Source organism: Erigeron canadensis, chromosome 5, assembly GCF_010389155.1.
Source record: "Erigeron canadensis isolate Cc75 chromosome 5, C_canadensis_v1, whole genome shotgun sequence".
In the NCBI taxonomy this organism is placed as follows: Eukaryota; Viridiplantae; Streptophyta; class Magnoliopsida; order Asterales; family Asteraceae; genus Erigeron; species Erigeron canadensis.
In genome coordinates, this window is record NC_057765.1 from 36,138,557 (window position 1) to 36,151,794 (window position 13,238).

Consider the following 13,238-nt stretch of genomic DNA (forward strand, 5'->3'; position numbering starts at 1 on the left):
CTCGCACAATAGTCTAATCATACGTAAACGTGAATCTTCTTATAATCAAAGAACACCATACCTTAGCAGTTGAAGAACTAAACAAATCAATAACCGAATCGTTTTGTGTTAAACCAAAATTTTACAACTTTACATATTCCGATCGTGTTAATCACAACTACAATAATTAGTTACAGACATAACAAGTAGACAGCAAGGAAGACATAGCCTTATATGTTCAATTTACAATAGATGTATAGCTCCCTAGAGCCCTAGACAATTTCAACTCAAAAACGTTTAAAGATGTTACATGTATAAAGTTTTACCCTCATGGTTGTAATGTATAAATAGGTTTAGCTTAAAGCCCCTTCAATTAATAACTGGTTTCTCAGCGAATTCCCTAGATCCGGCGTAGTCTTGTGGTACAGGAAGCCCAAGTTCTGAGCAAACAAACCGGATGATCTCCCCAGTCAAAGCACCAAAAGACAATTTGTTTAGGGTCACAGCAATTGCAAACCTATTGTTTATGTCGCAGTATCCTGTAGATCCACCTAATCCAGAGTGACCAAACCCTATTACAGAGCCATCAGTTGTGTTAACCCTTTTAAAGCCCAGCCCAAATCTCCCGTCTGGTATGATCAAATCCTTATAATCTCCACGTCCCAAAAAGGCATCGTGAAGTTTCACTTTAGGGTTTGTAAAGATTTTAGTGTCAACTTCATCACTTGTATCGTCCATTTCCGGTATTCTGATGTAAAGATCAGATTTTGGGCTGGTGGATCCGTTTGATTCTTTTTTTATTCCATCTCTCCGGTTAGCAGAGTTTTTCTTGGAAGGAAACAAGGGGCGGTGAGGGTGGCTTCCAAGTGGTACCAAGGAAGAGGGATGGCGGGGAGGGACAATACCGCCGTCCACAAGGGCAGCATAGTAGCGTGCCAATGCACGAGCAGAGAAGTGTCCATTGGCGGCAGGTAGGATTGAACGGCGAACATTGAGGGTGTTAAATAACGGAGTAGCGCCTGCAACCATGCTAAAATTAAATGATGAAGGCAAGGTGGTGGCGACCGAGCTGCTCCTTGTGATTTCAGCTTGTGGGGGTAGCCTACTAAGATCATTCATATCGATTGTGAGAGTTGCAAGTCGAGATTCCACACCTACAAGAAACGTAAAAACATTTCTTATACAATTTCATTTTGATTTTTTTAATTACTGGGTTTTCAAATTTTAGTGAATCATACCAGGAGGAATCCCTATATAAAGCTCGCCTTCAACATTAAGTGGGCGAACAAAAGTTTCCTCAAGAATGTCCTGAAACTTCTTCCCAGATGCATGCTACATGTTCAAGAACATATACATACATCATCCAGACAATGAAAAATAAAGTGGTTCACACTTTAGAGAGAAGAAAAAAGATATGTAACAGTACCTCAATGATTCCACCACATAGCCAACCATATGACATGTAATGATATAACTGTTCACGACCAGGTTCAGTCTCAGGTTCAACCATAGCAATGCGTTTTAGGCACTCATCCCAATCACAAAATAACATTGGATCTTCTTCAGAGATGCTGGCTAGAGCGTTGTGCAGCCCAGCTGAATGATTAAGTATATGATTGACCTGCAAGAGAAATGGTAAGGTCATGCTGTTATTCAGGATCATATGTGGAAATTTGGATCCACTTATGGGTTAGCAGGTCAATTTGGGTTATAAATTTCTTCACAAAAGGTCAAATGAGTAAACATAGAAAAGCTAGTTAAACTGAAAACGGGTGAAAGAGGTTTAACGGGTCACAAATGGTCAGAAGGTCACCCAGCATATATTCAAAATGCAACCTCTAATGCAGATACAAATAGCTGTGAAGATATAATATCGAAGACAAAGAAAGGTGACCAAATAAAGATATTTTAATCTCTTTTAATTTTAGTTACCAATGTTTATTGGAACGAGGTTATAACAATAACAACTTTAAGATGACAGGAAACAAAAGAATTGGGCATCAGAACCTTTATTTCATCTTTTCCGTTTGTACCAAACTCTGGCCATATGTTTGCAACGTTTTCATCAAGCTTCAGTTTCCTATTATGGAAATACAGAATATTAAAATAATTATTGTTACTATATCTTTAAATGACATAAGACAGCATAGCTCTACAGCTCTACTTATCACTGTTAAATACGTAAAACAGAGTATGCTTCTTTTTCTGCTACTTCATGATAATGCCATGAAAACCAAGGGGGCTTATGATGACACATCGACACTTAACCCCAAAATAACAGAAGTCATCAAATTTATGAATTTGGAATTGATTGCTACATGGAAACATATAGAATTTTGTAGCCGTAAAAACAAGATTCAAGAGTTGGACTCTAATGGCAGAAAGTAATTATTTATTTAAATTGATGACTTGAGGATAACAAGACAAAACTTAAATTGTATTCTAAATAGGAAAGAATATCATCGGATGCTATACAAGCCCGAGAATATACCCTTTATCAGCTAGCCAATGTACCATTCCCGCTGTAACACCCTTAGTTGCTGAAAATACAGGAAATAAGCTATCAAGCTGAACTGGACGAGGATCATATTTCCCCAGCACTCCAGCTGCAGTATCAATAATCACTTGCCCGTCTTTGTATGCACAAACCTAACAAACACATTGATGAGAGGCTTTGTGAGATGCAACCATGAAGCCTAAAATACATGTACATGTCTGTTAACGTTGACAATTTGTTGCAGCTTGTATGAAACTTATCTAATACATATAATTTAACCCCTAAATAATAACATAGTCAGAACAGAATCTATCCATCCAAACATTAGTAGCTGATAATCAAATAATCAATTCCAAAACCTAAACAAAATAGCAGTCATATTGGGGCAGTAATGTGCACCTGGATTCCAAGTATTCTATCCGTAATTCCTAATTCAACCAAGTAGCGCCTCAGCTTTGCCTCTACATCAGAATGTACTGGACTGTCATATAACCATCTTGCATTCGAGGATGGTCCATTGTTCATGTCGCTGAAACAAATTAATGGCTATAATAAAACAGAGTACGACAAAACATGGTCACAAAAATAAATGGCGACTAAAACCAACCGGTTTGACAGAAAAATCATACCTTTTGAGAACAGATTCAGCAAAAGGTCTCATGATATTTAGATAACTTATGCGAACATTCATCGAGGAGGAAAGCCCTGAAACAATGCAACTGTTTTAATAAAAATTATCACTTCTTTGGGGATGTTTATATAACTGTATGCAACAATAAGTTGTAATAACCGAAAGAAGAAGATAATGTTTGCATCAGCGTCTGCCGTTTTAAGTTGGAAAATTCAGATAATTAAATTTTAGAGTGTTTGGCAAATAAACATTATTTTTAGTATAAAAACCACCAACAAAACATTATTTAAAAGGAAGTACAGGGAAGAAACACATATTTAAGTAGATGTTTCTCAAATTAGGTTAATTAAAGTTGCTTTTGTTTTACTATCAGATAATTAACTATTTTGCAGCCAGTATAAATCTAATTACCTAAGACCGATCATAAGTATTACCATAATTGGAAGCAAAATATGTTAAACCAAACACTAATAACTAGTTATCGAACTGCATGACCAAAGCATAAAATAGAAACCTCTGAGCAGATTAAGGACTCTTGAGAAAATGACAATGTCTCCTGGAAAAGCATCAATCTGAGAGATACATTTCGTTAGTTACCAAGAATCATAAAAGATAATCTAAGAGGAGAAAAGAAAGATAACTTACAGGATTGAAGCGTTTAGCTTCTTTCTTGTCAAGTTTTAACTTTTCCTGCATCACTTTCAGATTTTTTGCTCTTTGCTCTGCCAAAGTTTTAACATTTTCCTGGATTCAATAAAAGATCTTAGTTTCACCCAAATTGGAGATACTTGTATCAAGACAGCTAGATAGTCTCTACTTACAAGGGCTTCGGTTGCTGGAGTAGTCGCCCGAAAGAACACATTTGTAACCTCCATAGCCTGTTCAGGCATGTCCAGGCGCAACTTAAGCCCCATTTCAGCGAATGCAGACAAAAGCGCCACATGATCGCCCTAAAAAGAAGTGGTGATATAGCTACCAAATAAATTATATACCTACTGCTTTAAGGAGATGTGCATACCTCAGCAGCTGCCAGAAACATTTTTGCCAAGGCATGTTTCACGGAGCTTGAAAGCAACTTTGTAAGTCCAAAATCGAGCAAAATTGGATGATGGGGAGGTTCTCTGCTAACAAGAAAATTACCTGAAAATAGTATCATAAAGATTTGACAAAGACAAGCCTAATACGATGAATCAAAGATCAAGAAAAGAAGAAAAAAAAAGAAAGAAACATAATTTATTTCAGTTGTATTCAAGTTGGAAGGAAAACGAACAAGCAGAAATGAATCCTTCACAATCATCTCCAGTTAGAAAAATGCAGAGTATCTTGTAATAAAAGGAAGGCACTAAAACTCCCCTCTTCCTTCCTAGTTTCACCATATTTGTAACTTTCCTTTCCTTCCTCTCCTAAAAATATATGGAACACAACAGATGATAAAGAGATTGTACCTGGATGAGGATCACCATTAAAAAATCCATCAACATAAATTTGATGTGCATATGCGCGTGTAATTTCTTCAACAAGCTTTTGTTTGTCGACACCAAGTTCTTCTAAGGCATGAGAATCATTTAAACGTACACCGTCCATATACTCTAGAATGAGGACTTTCTCAGCAGACTGCAAATATAAGTTATTAGATTCTAGATTTTATTGATCAATAATTGAAGAGTCATATTTTATTAACCTATAAATCAAAAGAAGGTTAAAATGGTGATATTTTGTTAATCAGTCTCGAACTGTTCATTCTGATCACTTTCTTCAAACAATCACTTTTCATTCAGAAACAAGTTTACACAAAGCCTTTCAATCAAACAAAACCGAATCGTACTGTTTTATCTAACAAATACAAAAAACTTCATATAGGGTAATCGTACTGTTTTATCTAACAAATACAAAAAACTTCATATAGGGTCACATGAAAAAGATCAGAAACCGTTCATTATACTTGAATCATTCCTAAAGTTTTCGTCTATTAAAAAAGAAAAACCCTCAACCGACCATCCCACAAAGTAGGTTTTCTTACAGATTGATGGCGCATAAAGAAGACAATACCTATAAATGATGAGTCTTGTTTTAGGTTCAATTCACAAGAACTTATTCTAGTTACTTTGTCCGGCTATGCCCATCCCTGAACATTAATACATAATCCAGGCTCTGAATGAAAGCTATAGATCTATAATGCACTCAGACTAGACTTTGACCTGTTTCCATTTTAGTTATGCCTTTTAGCTTACTCAGTTTACCCATTTGGCCATTTGACAATGCTCAAATTGACCCATTTATAAGTATATAGGTCAAACTATCATACCGCATCCTCAAGCTATAGAAAAGGGTTCGAAAGGACGATACCTGAATAACTTCTGGTATCAATACTTCCACATCTTCAGGTTTTTTGTCACGGTCTTCACTTTTGCAGCCTAGATTTCTAGAGACTTTTCTAGTATTTTCTACAAGAACAAGAAATCATTAAGAACAAATATTCTAAACAACAGAAACGCAAAGATTACAGAAAACCATACTAATATTCTTTGCCATACCAGCTTCATGGTTAAAATCTAATTCTTTAGGTGCTTCCTTGCACCATTCATCTATCATAGGGTTGAAATCGTATTGGGGTTCCGCCCAAGCTATCCAGTCGACTATTGACTTTGCATTCTTCAAGTCCTGTAAAAGAAGTAAAGTTAGATGACGGCAGTGCAAACTTGCTATTACATCAGCAACGAAAAACAAGAATCAAATTCCAGAATGAACAACCTCCAAGATAATTGTTTTGATGCCCTCATGCTGAACTTTAACAACCACCTCCTGCCCGTCACGTAGAGTTGCACGGTGAACTTGAGCTATCTGCAACCATTATTTATGATACCAGATGTCAAGGATAATTACGCCTTATTGTTAGTGTTAGTCAAAGTATTTTTTATTCCAGTACAGATTAGAAGTCATAAGTTTCACTGCCATTATCCAAAAGTACTTCCGTACTCGGCATGACCCACTACAACCCTCTTGGTTGTCCATCATTTGACTTTATAATAACTAAAACGGTACCCGCGCAATGCGGCGTGTAAATGGTGGTGGCGATGGGTGGTGGCGATGTAATGGTGGCGGTCGTGGTGGCGGTGACGGATTGTGGCGGGAGCGGCAGTAGCAACGGCGATTGGTGCTGGTGGCGGAGGCAGTGGTGGTGGTGGCGGCGGGAAGTGGTGTAGGTTATTGGTGTAATGTGGTTTTGATGAATTGTTGAAACTTAAAAATTCAATGTTGAAAGTTGAAAGTTGAAAATGGGATTTGCTTTATAATATAGTATAGATATAGATAGTATAGATATAGATATAGATTAGTAACTATGATATAGTTACTCTTGACTGATATACCTAGAATCATGGTTGTAAAACTCCCCCGAGTCGGCCAAGAACTCAAAATAAACTCCCGACTCCCCATCTTGTCGAGTCGAGTCCGAGTCACAAGTTCTCTTACCTCGATACGCACAAAATGAGGATGAAACGTGAATCTATCAACTGATCATACGTTTAATTTTCAAGTTTTGACTTATTTTGTTACCGTTTTTAAACAATTATACTAAAATTTGAAGTTTGGAAGATATTTTTAAAGTTCTATTACATATAATTTCAAAAATACTTATGTTTGTATGTAAAATTCCAATCCGAGTTCTCCCCGAGTCGAGTCCGAGTCTCCAAAAACTCCCGACTCTCTCCCTCGCCGAGTCCGAGTCACGAGTTCTCCAACCTTGCCTAGAATAGCTATCAAGTAAAACTACAGCAGAAGATCATTAATCCATGTAGGTCTTCTATCCGTAACCTTTTCTCTATCACTTTCTCTTTAGAATCATATATTACTCAAATGAAGATTTTGTATAATGCTTAGTATATAGCAACTAATTATTGTTTTTTATCATATTTTATAAGATCAATTAGAGGCTCCCAAAGTTCTAGTTCGATATTTTAAATCAAATTATAAATACGGATTAATTAGTATTCAAACTAGTGATCCACACTTCCATAGAAAACCCATAACATTTTTTTCAACTAGGACCTCTCTTTAAGTTCACAAAACCGTAGTCCAAGCCTATAACTTAGATTAGTTTAACCAAAGAACTCTTACCGAAGCTGTTGCTAAAGGTACAGCGGCAAAATTTATAAACAAATCATCCATTGATTGACCCATCTGCTTCTCTATAGTTTGACGAACCTGATTTACAAAACCTTCAGTTAATAGAAATTTCAAATATTAAAATGCTGGCATGAACATGGAGATCATCAAACACAATAAAATAACATGAACAACGCATACAAAACTAGTTTAGCTAAAGCAGAATTGAAAATTCAACCAATTTCCCTAAAAAATTGTGTACCATAAACTATGACAACACTTTCAAAAGACAAAACAAACTAATAAATACATACCTCTTCTAAACGGCGAGGAGGAAGAGAATCTTGTAACTGTTTCAAAAGGCGTATGTATGCATCAGGAAGCACATCCGCACGAGTAGATAAATACTGTCCCAATTTCACCCACAAACCTTCCAATTCCACTATACACTTAAGCACACGTTTAGCATTCCGCTCATGTGCTTTCTCCCACAAACCATCTCGTTTAGATCTCTTCGTCAATTTCTCTCTTTGTTGCACCGCCTTCACACCACCAACACACACACACACAAAATTATCAATATGTCAAAGAAACAACTAATCATATTAAAAAAAAACACATTTTGTCTACCTTATAATCAAGGTATATCATAAACGCCAACGTAAAAACCTTCATTCGTCTCTTGTAAATGCTTCCCCATGCCATTGAACTACGTTGATTCGTCCCGAAAGGGTTCAAGATATAATAAAGCTTAACTAGTTGATTGAACAAAAGTATAATTGTTGTGATCAGATAGTATGGAACACGGATTAATCTCTGAACAACCGCACCGAGTAGTTCCGAAACTCTCATATCTCCATATATATAAAGTATAAAATAAAATAATCAAAATTCAAAACAACTCAATCAATAACATTCCAGTGAACTCATCAACTAATATATAAATACTAAAATGAAAATTGATAAACATAATCATAATATCATAAATTCATTTCCATATAGACTTCAATATATATTATTATTATATATAAATAATAGATATAGATATGTAACAATAACTAAAGTAAAAGAATTGAGCATGTGCAGTTGTGAATTTTCAAATGAATTACTAAATTAACAGTGAAATATATGAATATATATATAAATATATAATTATGTATACATACAGGAAAAAGTGGACGATCGGAGGAACGAATGTAGCCACAGAACTTGAGAAAGAGGAAATAGAAAGTGAAGATAAAAGTGTTGGAGCGAAGAAGAAGAAAGAAAATACCTAGAAACGGTGTCGTTTTGCGTGATGACGTTTGCAACGACGTTGAATTTTAATATTTGATGTTCTAGATTTTAGATTTTCTGCCGGTAAAAAGTGTTAAAAGTGGACCTGAAGCAAAAGCGTGTTCACAGAGTGGTGTGTAACTGACTCCAGGTTATTAATTGGACTAGTTAATTATCGTTTTCTTTTCTCTCTTTAATAATTGAAGATACAAACCATGATTAAATGATATATAATTTAAAACGAAAATTATATATTTATATAGTTTAAAGCTAATTGGTAACATAGACTAGTATAATATATTTTTTATGCTTATTAGTATCATGAAAAGTATTCTGTGACTGCAGACTATAAATAATGGCTCCACCACTGGTATAGGTGATATCCAATTACAACGAAGATACATATTTAAAGTTTGATATAATTTTTCATCGTGTATATTCACATATATATATACATATACAAGTTATATGCCCGCGCAAATGCGGCTGCGATGGTGGTAGCGTCGCTGGGATGGTGGTGGCGACAACAGGTGGCGGCAATGGCGCCAGTGGTCACGGGTGATGAAGGCGGCAATGATGGTGAATGTTAAAGTAATTGATGTTAAAGGTGCTAGTGTAGTTATTTTAAGAATTGAGATGTTTATGTTATAAGTTATTTCACTAAGGGTATGTTAGGTAGAGATGTTTAAATTAATGAATAAAAAATATATTTTAGATAGTTCAAAGTTGTAATTTGAAAAAGGGGAAGTATTGATGCTTTATATAATAGAATAGTTTAAGATGTATAGGAAATGATATGTACATCATCAGTTTTTGGATGTAGATCACCAAATGTGTTTTATAGTATTGTATTATACAACACTGTAAAACACGTTTGATGATTTATCGCCAAAAACTGATGGTATACAGATTATTACCATATAGTCTATTTAAAGAATGTTTGAAGGCATTTAAGATGTCTTTGTTTGTCATCCCTTATATAGTGATCTATAAATAAAATAAGAACATGCATTATGTTCTTATTTAAGACGACATGCTATACAATATACAGTACATACATACTAGACATAATATAAAGGCATGTCGGATACAAGTAATATGGTGCTAGGCCATTAAACAAAAGTTATAACAAGTAAAAAGGCCAAAAACCGGAGGTACTAGATTGAGCCAAAAACCGAGCATATAAAATATTAAGAACTGATAACCATGGTAAGTCGATATGGTGCATATTCAAGTTGTCGATTTCGGGTAAATGATTGGACCGAAGACCGAATATATATGAATATATAGTCTTTTTCTAGTACCGTTATATGGTTTGTCAATATATTGTCACATGACTCGTATCTTAAACTTCTATGTTTAAGAGGCTCAAATGTGTAAGTGAGTTACCAAACTCTTCATGTAGATTACTAGATAGCATAAATAATTGCATCAACATTTTATCATGCATACTTGTTGCCTTGTAGGTTCGCAATAACAACTTGAATACCTAATAAGACAATCACAAACAATCTACCGATATATATATATATATATATATATATATATAACAAGGTCCTAAATTCATCTCTAAACAAATAGGAACCCTTAGATGATTTCCATTTTTGATTTACAACCATTAGATCAAAATTAATTATTTCATCTTTATTAAATGACAATACTAATACTTATATTTTATAATATTTGTCAACATACACCCTCATTAATTATTGAAATACACCATAAATAATAAAGAGGAGTTTTCGACTCATTATATTCCTTCCTTTACAAATATTCGACTCATTCCTTCCTTTTACAAATTGTGATATTATTTATTTATTAGTTTATTAATATGAATGTTCCAACAATGAGATACGATTGTAATTATATAATATAAATTGTAAACTTATATAATTTACTTTATTAATATAGATTATCATCTTGATGTTATATTAAATAAAAACTAAATAAAATTCAAATAGATAAAATATAAATTAAAAAACGAAACATATGAAAATTAACTACATATTAATATCGATTCCAGTTAACCCATTTTTTTTTCAACTTTTTTTGTATTGGCAAATTTGTTACTTTTGTTTATTAATTTGTAATAATTAGTTAAATAAAAAAATTGCAGAAGAAAGAAATAAGAAAAGATGTCAGATGATGAAAGAGATAAATAAAAAAAAAAACAGTTGGATCTTTCAATCTTCTGAAGTTATAACCAAATACAAATTCCTACCCTTTTTCTTAGGTTATATATTTATATGTGTGTCTAAAGAAAGAAAATAAGGCAAAAAGATGAATAATAATAATAATAATAATATAAGAATTCAGTGTCAGATAATAATGATTAAACATGAACAAAAAATATATATATAAAAAACTTTTTTGTTTGTTGGGTAAGTCGGACTTTTTTTTTGTTGAGAATTTGTGAGTTAGTCGAACTTCTTTTTAAGGGCAAATATCATATATTCCCTTCCTAAACCCCTTAAATATCATATATACCCAATTTACAAGTTTTCAATACATGATGTACAATGGTCTTAAAGCATGTTTTGGACAAATATGATATTTCATGCTTTAAGAAGGGTATATATGAAATTAACTCTTTTTTTAATTTCATTGTTGAGAATTCGTGAGGGTTTATTTATTAGGTTGCATATATACATAATATTTTTTTAGAGAGTTTTAAGGATAAAAAGATTTATTTTTATCATTTAATTGTATATAGGTTGGCCCAAAAAGTTTTAAGAAAATAAAAGAAAATAGATGATTAACTAGGATGAAAAATTAGGCTCAAAGAGGGGGATTAGCCGATTAGGGGTGTCAAGTGACCCAAGCCTACCCCAACCTACTCTTTTAGTTATAATATTGATTTTAAGTTTCATTTAAGTCGTTAGATAAGAATGTTGATGTCTCATTTATACTTAATAATCTTTAGAATTTAATTTTAATTTAAAAAAGTTTTAAAAAATGGTCATAAATTATGAAAAATAATTCATATATTTTAGATTTATAAAAAATAATTACTTTAACAATATACTCCATCTGTCTCACTAACTGTGTCCTATTTTGAACGAGCATAATACCCGTGCGTTGCAGCGGAATTTTATTTTAGGAGTGACAATTTATTATAACGATAGATATGGTAATTTAGTGTTATAGTGCGTGGAGGGCCATTTTAGGACCATATATATACTAAAAGGAGCTTTTTGGATAAAAAGAAAAATGCTTAATTTTTAAGACTTACCATAAATAAAAATTCAAAATGCTTTATAAGGGAGTATAGATATTCAAAGTCTTCTTATATAAACTTAGAACTTAAATATTTTGATTTGTGTTATATAATATTTAATGAAAGTTATATGTATGGATTGAGTTTAAGATGTACTTTTTATTGTTATAATTTTCATCAAATATTATATAACATAAGTTAAAATATTTAAGGTCAAAGTTTATAAAAGAATACTTCGAAAATTCAAACTAAAACACATTTAGTGGGATGGAGGGAATAATCAGGAAAAATACATTTTAATTTAAATAAATACAACATTAATCCTTTTATTTTTGAATAATTAAAATTTATGTCTTTGATTAGTATTAATAATAAATATTTTATTATAAATGTTAGTTTAACATACTTCTATGATGATAGATGTATTTATAAATGTTAATTTTTTTAGTTAACATTAATATTTCATTGTAAATAAATAGATGGAGAATGATTGTAATTAAACACTAATTTTTCACAAACTTTATTAGCATTCATGTTGTTGGTAGGCCTACTATTTATTGAGAGTTTTATCATTATGTTGATTAAAAAGGTTTTATCTATTAATATAGTTTGAGCTGACTATTTTTACATAGTTAAATGTTGTGAAATAAAGAATGTTATGCAATAATCTTATGACCGTTGCATAAAGAGAATTATTTGATAGTGATATTTGTACTATTGATCCCCTACATCTAGCAACAAACTTTTTCATTACTAATTAGAGAGAGAACAACTCACATAAAGAACAATATCTAACGCTTGAGGATCGGTTGTGGGTAGTGTACCTTTTACTTTTTTTATGTTTATCCAATTTCAAGGTTTAATTCTAATAACCAGAAGGTAGATAAAACAACTTAGGACATTTGATCGTAAGCCCCAAAGTTGTTCATCATAGTTGACTATAAATTTAAACTAACTTCTACACCCAACTTGTCTTCTATATTTGTTCTTCATCTTCGATTTAGATCAGATGTTATAATCTACATTAATGCATATTGAATAATTACTCCTTAAACTTATTACATCTATACATGTGAATATTAGGTCAGTTTAAAGATCCATGATGACCTAACTTAAAAGAGGTTACCTAACTCAAGAAAGCATAAGTTGACTCAACATACAACTAGAGGAACATTCTTTCACACCCATACATTTCGATCTTTTGCAAGTTCTCACTATTTTTTTCATAATATAAATTGGAAGCAATATAAATTGTAAGCAACATGAGAAACACTCTTTTTAAGTGCGATCAAACGAATTATTACAAAAAAAATCATGTCTAATAATTTAATAACAAAGCAATATGAGAAACGCTCTTTTAAACGAATTTTTTTTAACTCCGATCCATGTTTTAATGAGTGTTATTTTTTACAAGTTTACAGATTCTTGATTTTTAATACGATGATTATGATCGATCCTTCATATTCAAAATAGGTTTTTTTTACATGATGATTAAAATACAAGATAAATAAGGTAATCAAAGAAAATATATTTTC

General features: G+C 32.6%; 1 protein-coding gene across 1 annotated transcript; it reads right to left on the reverse strand.

The window, feature by feature from the left end:
- Positions 1-78: 78 nt before the first annotated feature.
- Positions 79-8,441, reverse strand: LOC122600445. Its single transcript, XM_043773156.1, has 19 exons — positions 8,378-8,441; positions 7,842-8,065; positions 7,526-7,753; positions 7,224-7,310; positions 5,859-5,948; positions 5,642-5,768; positions 5,454-5,551; positions 4,553-4,721; positions 4,126-4,247; positions 3,929-4,057; positions 3,753-3,851; positions 3,622-3,679; positions 3,106-3,181; positions 2,876-3,005; positions 2,471-2,628; positions 1,987-2,059; positions 1,406-1,600; positions 1,218-1,311; positions 79-1,133 (listed from the first exon to the last, which is right to left on the reverse strand). The coding sequence occupies exons 2-19, from the start codon at positions 8,061-8,063 to the stop codon at positions 349-351; spliced, it is 2,940 nt and encodes a 979-aa protein (XP_043629091.1). The 5' UTR covers positions 8,064-8,065; positions 8,378-8,441; the 3' UTR covers positions 79-348.
- Positions 8,442-13,238: the final 4,797 nt, after the last annotated feature.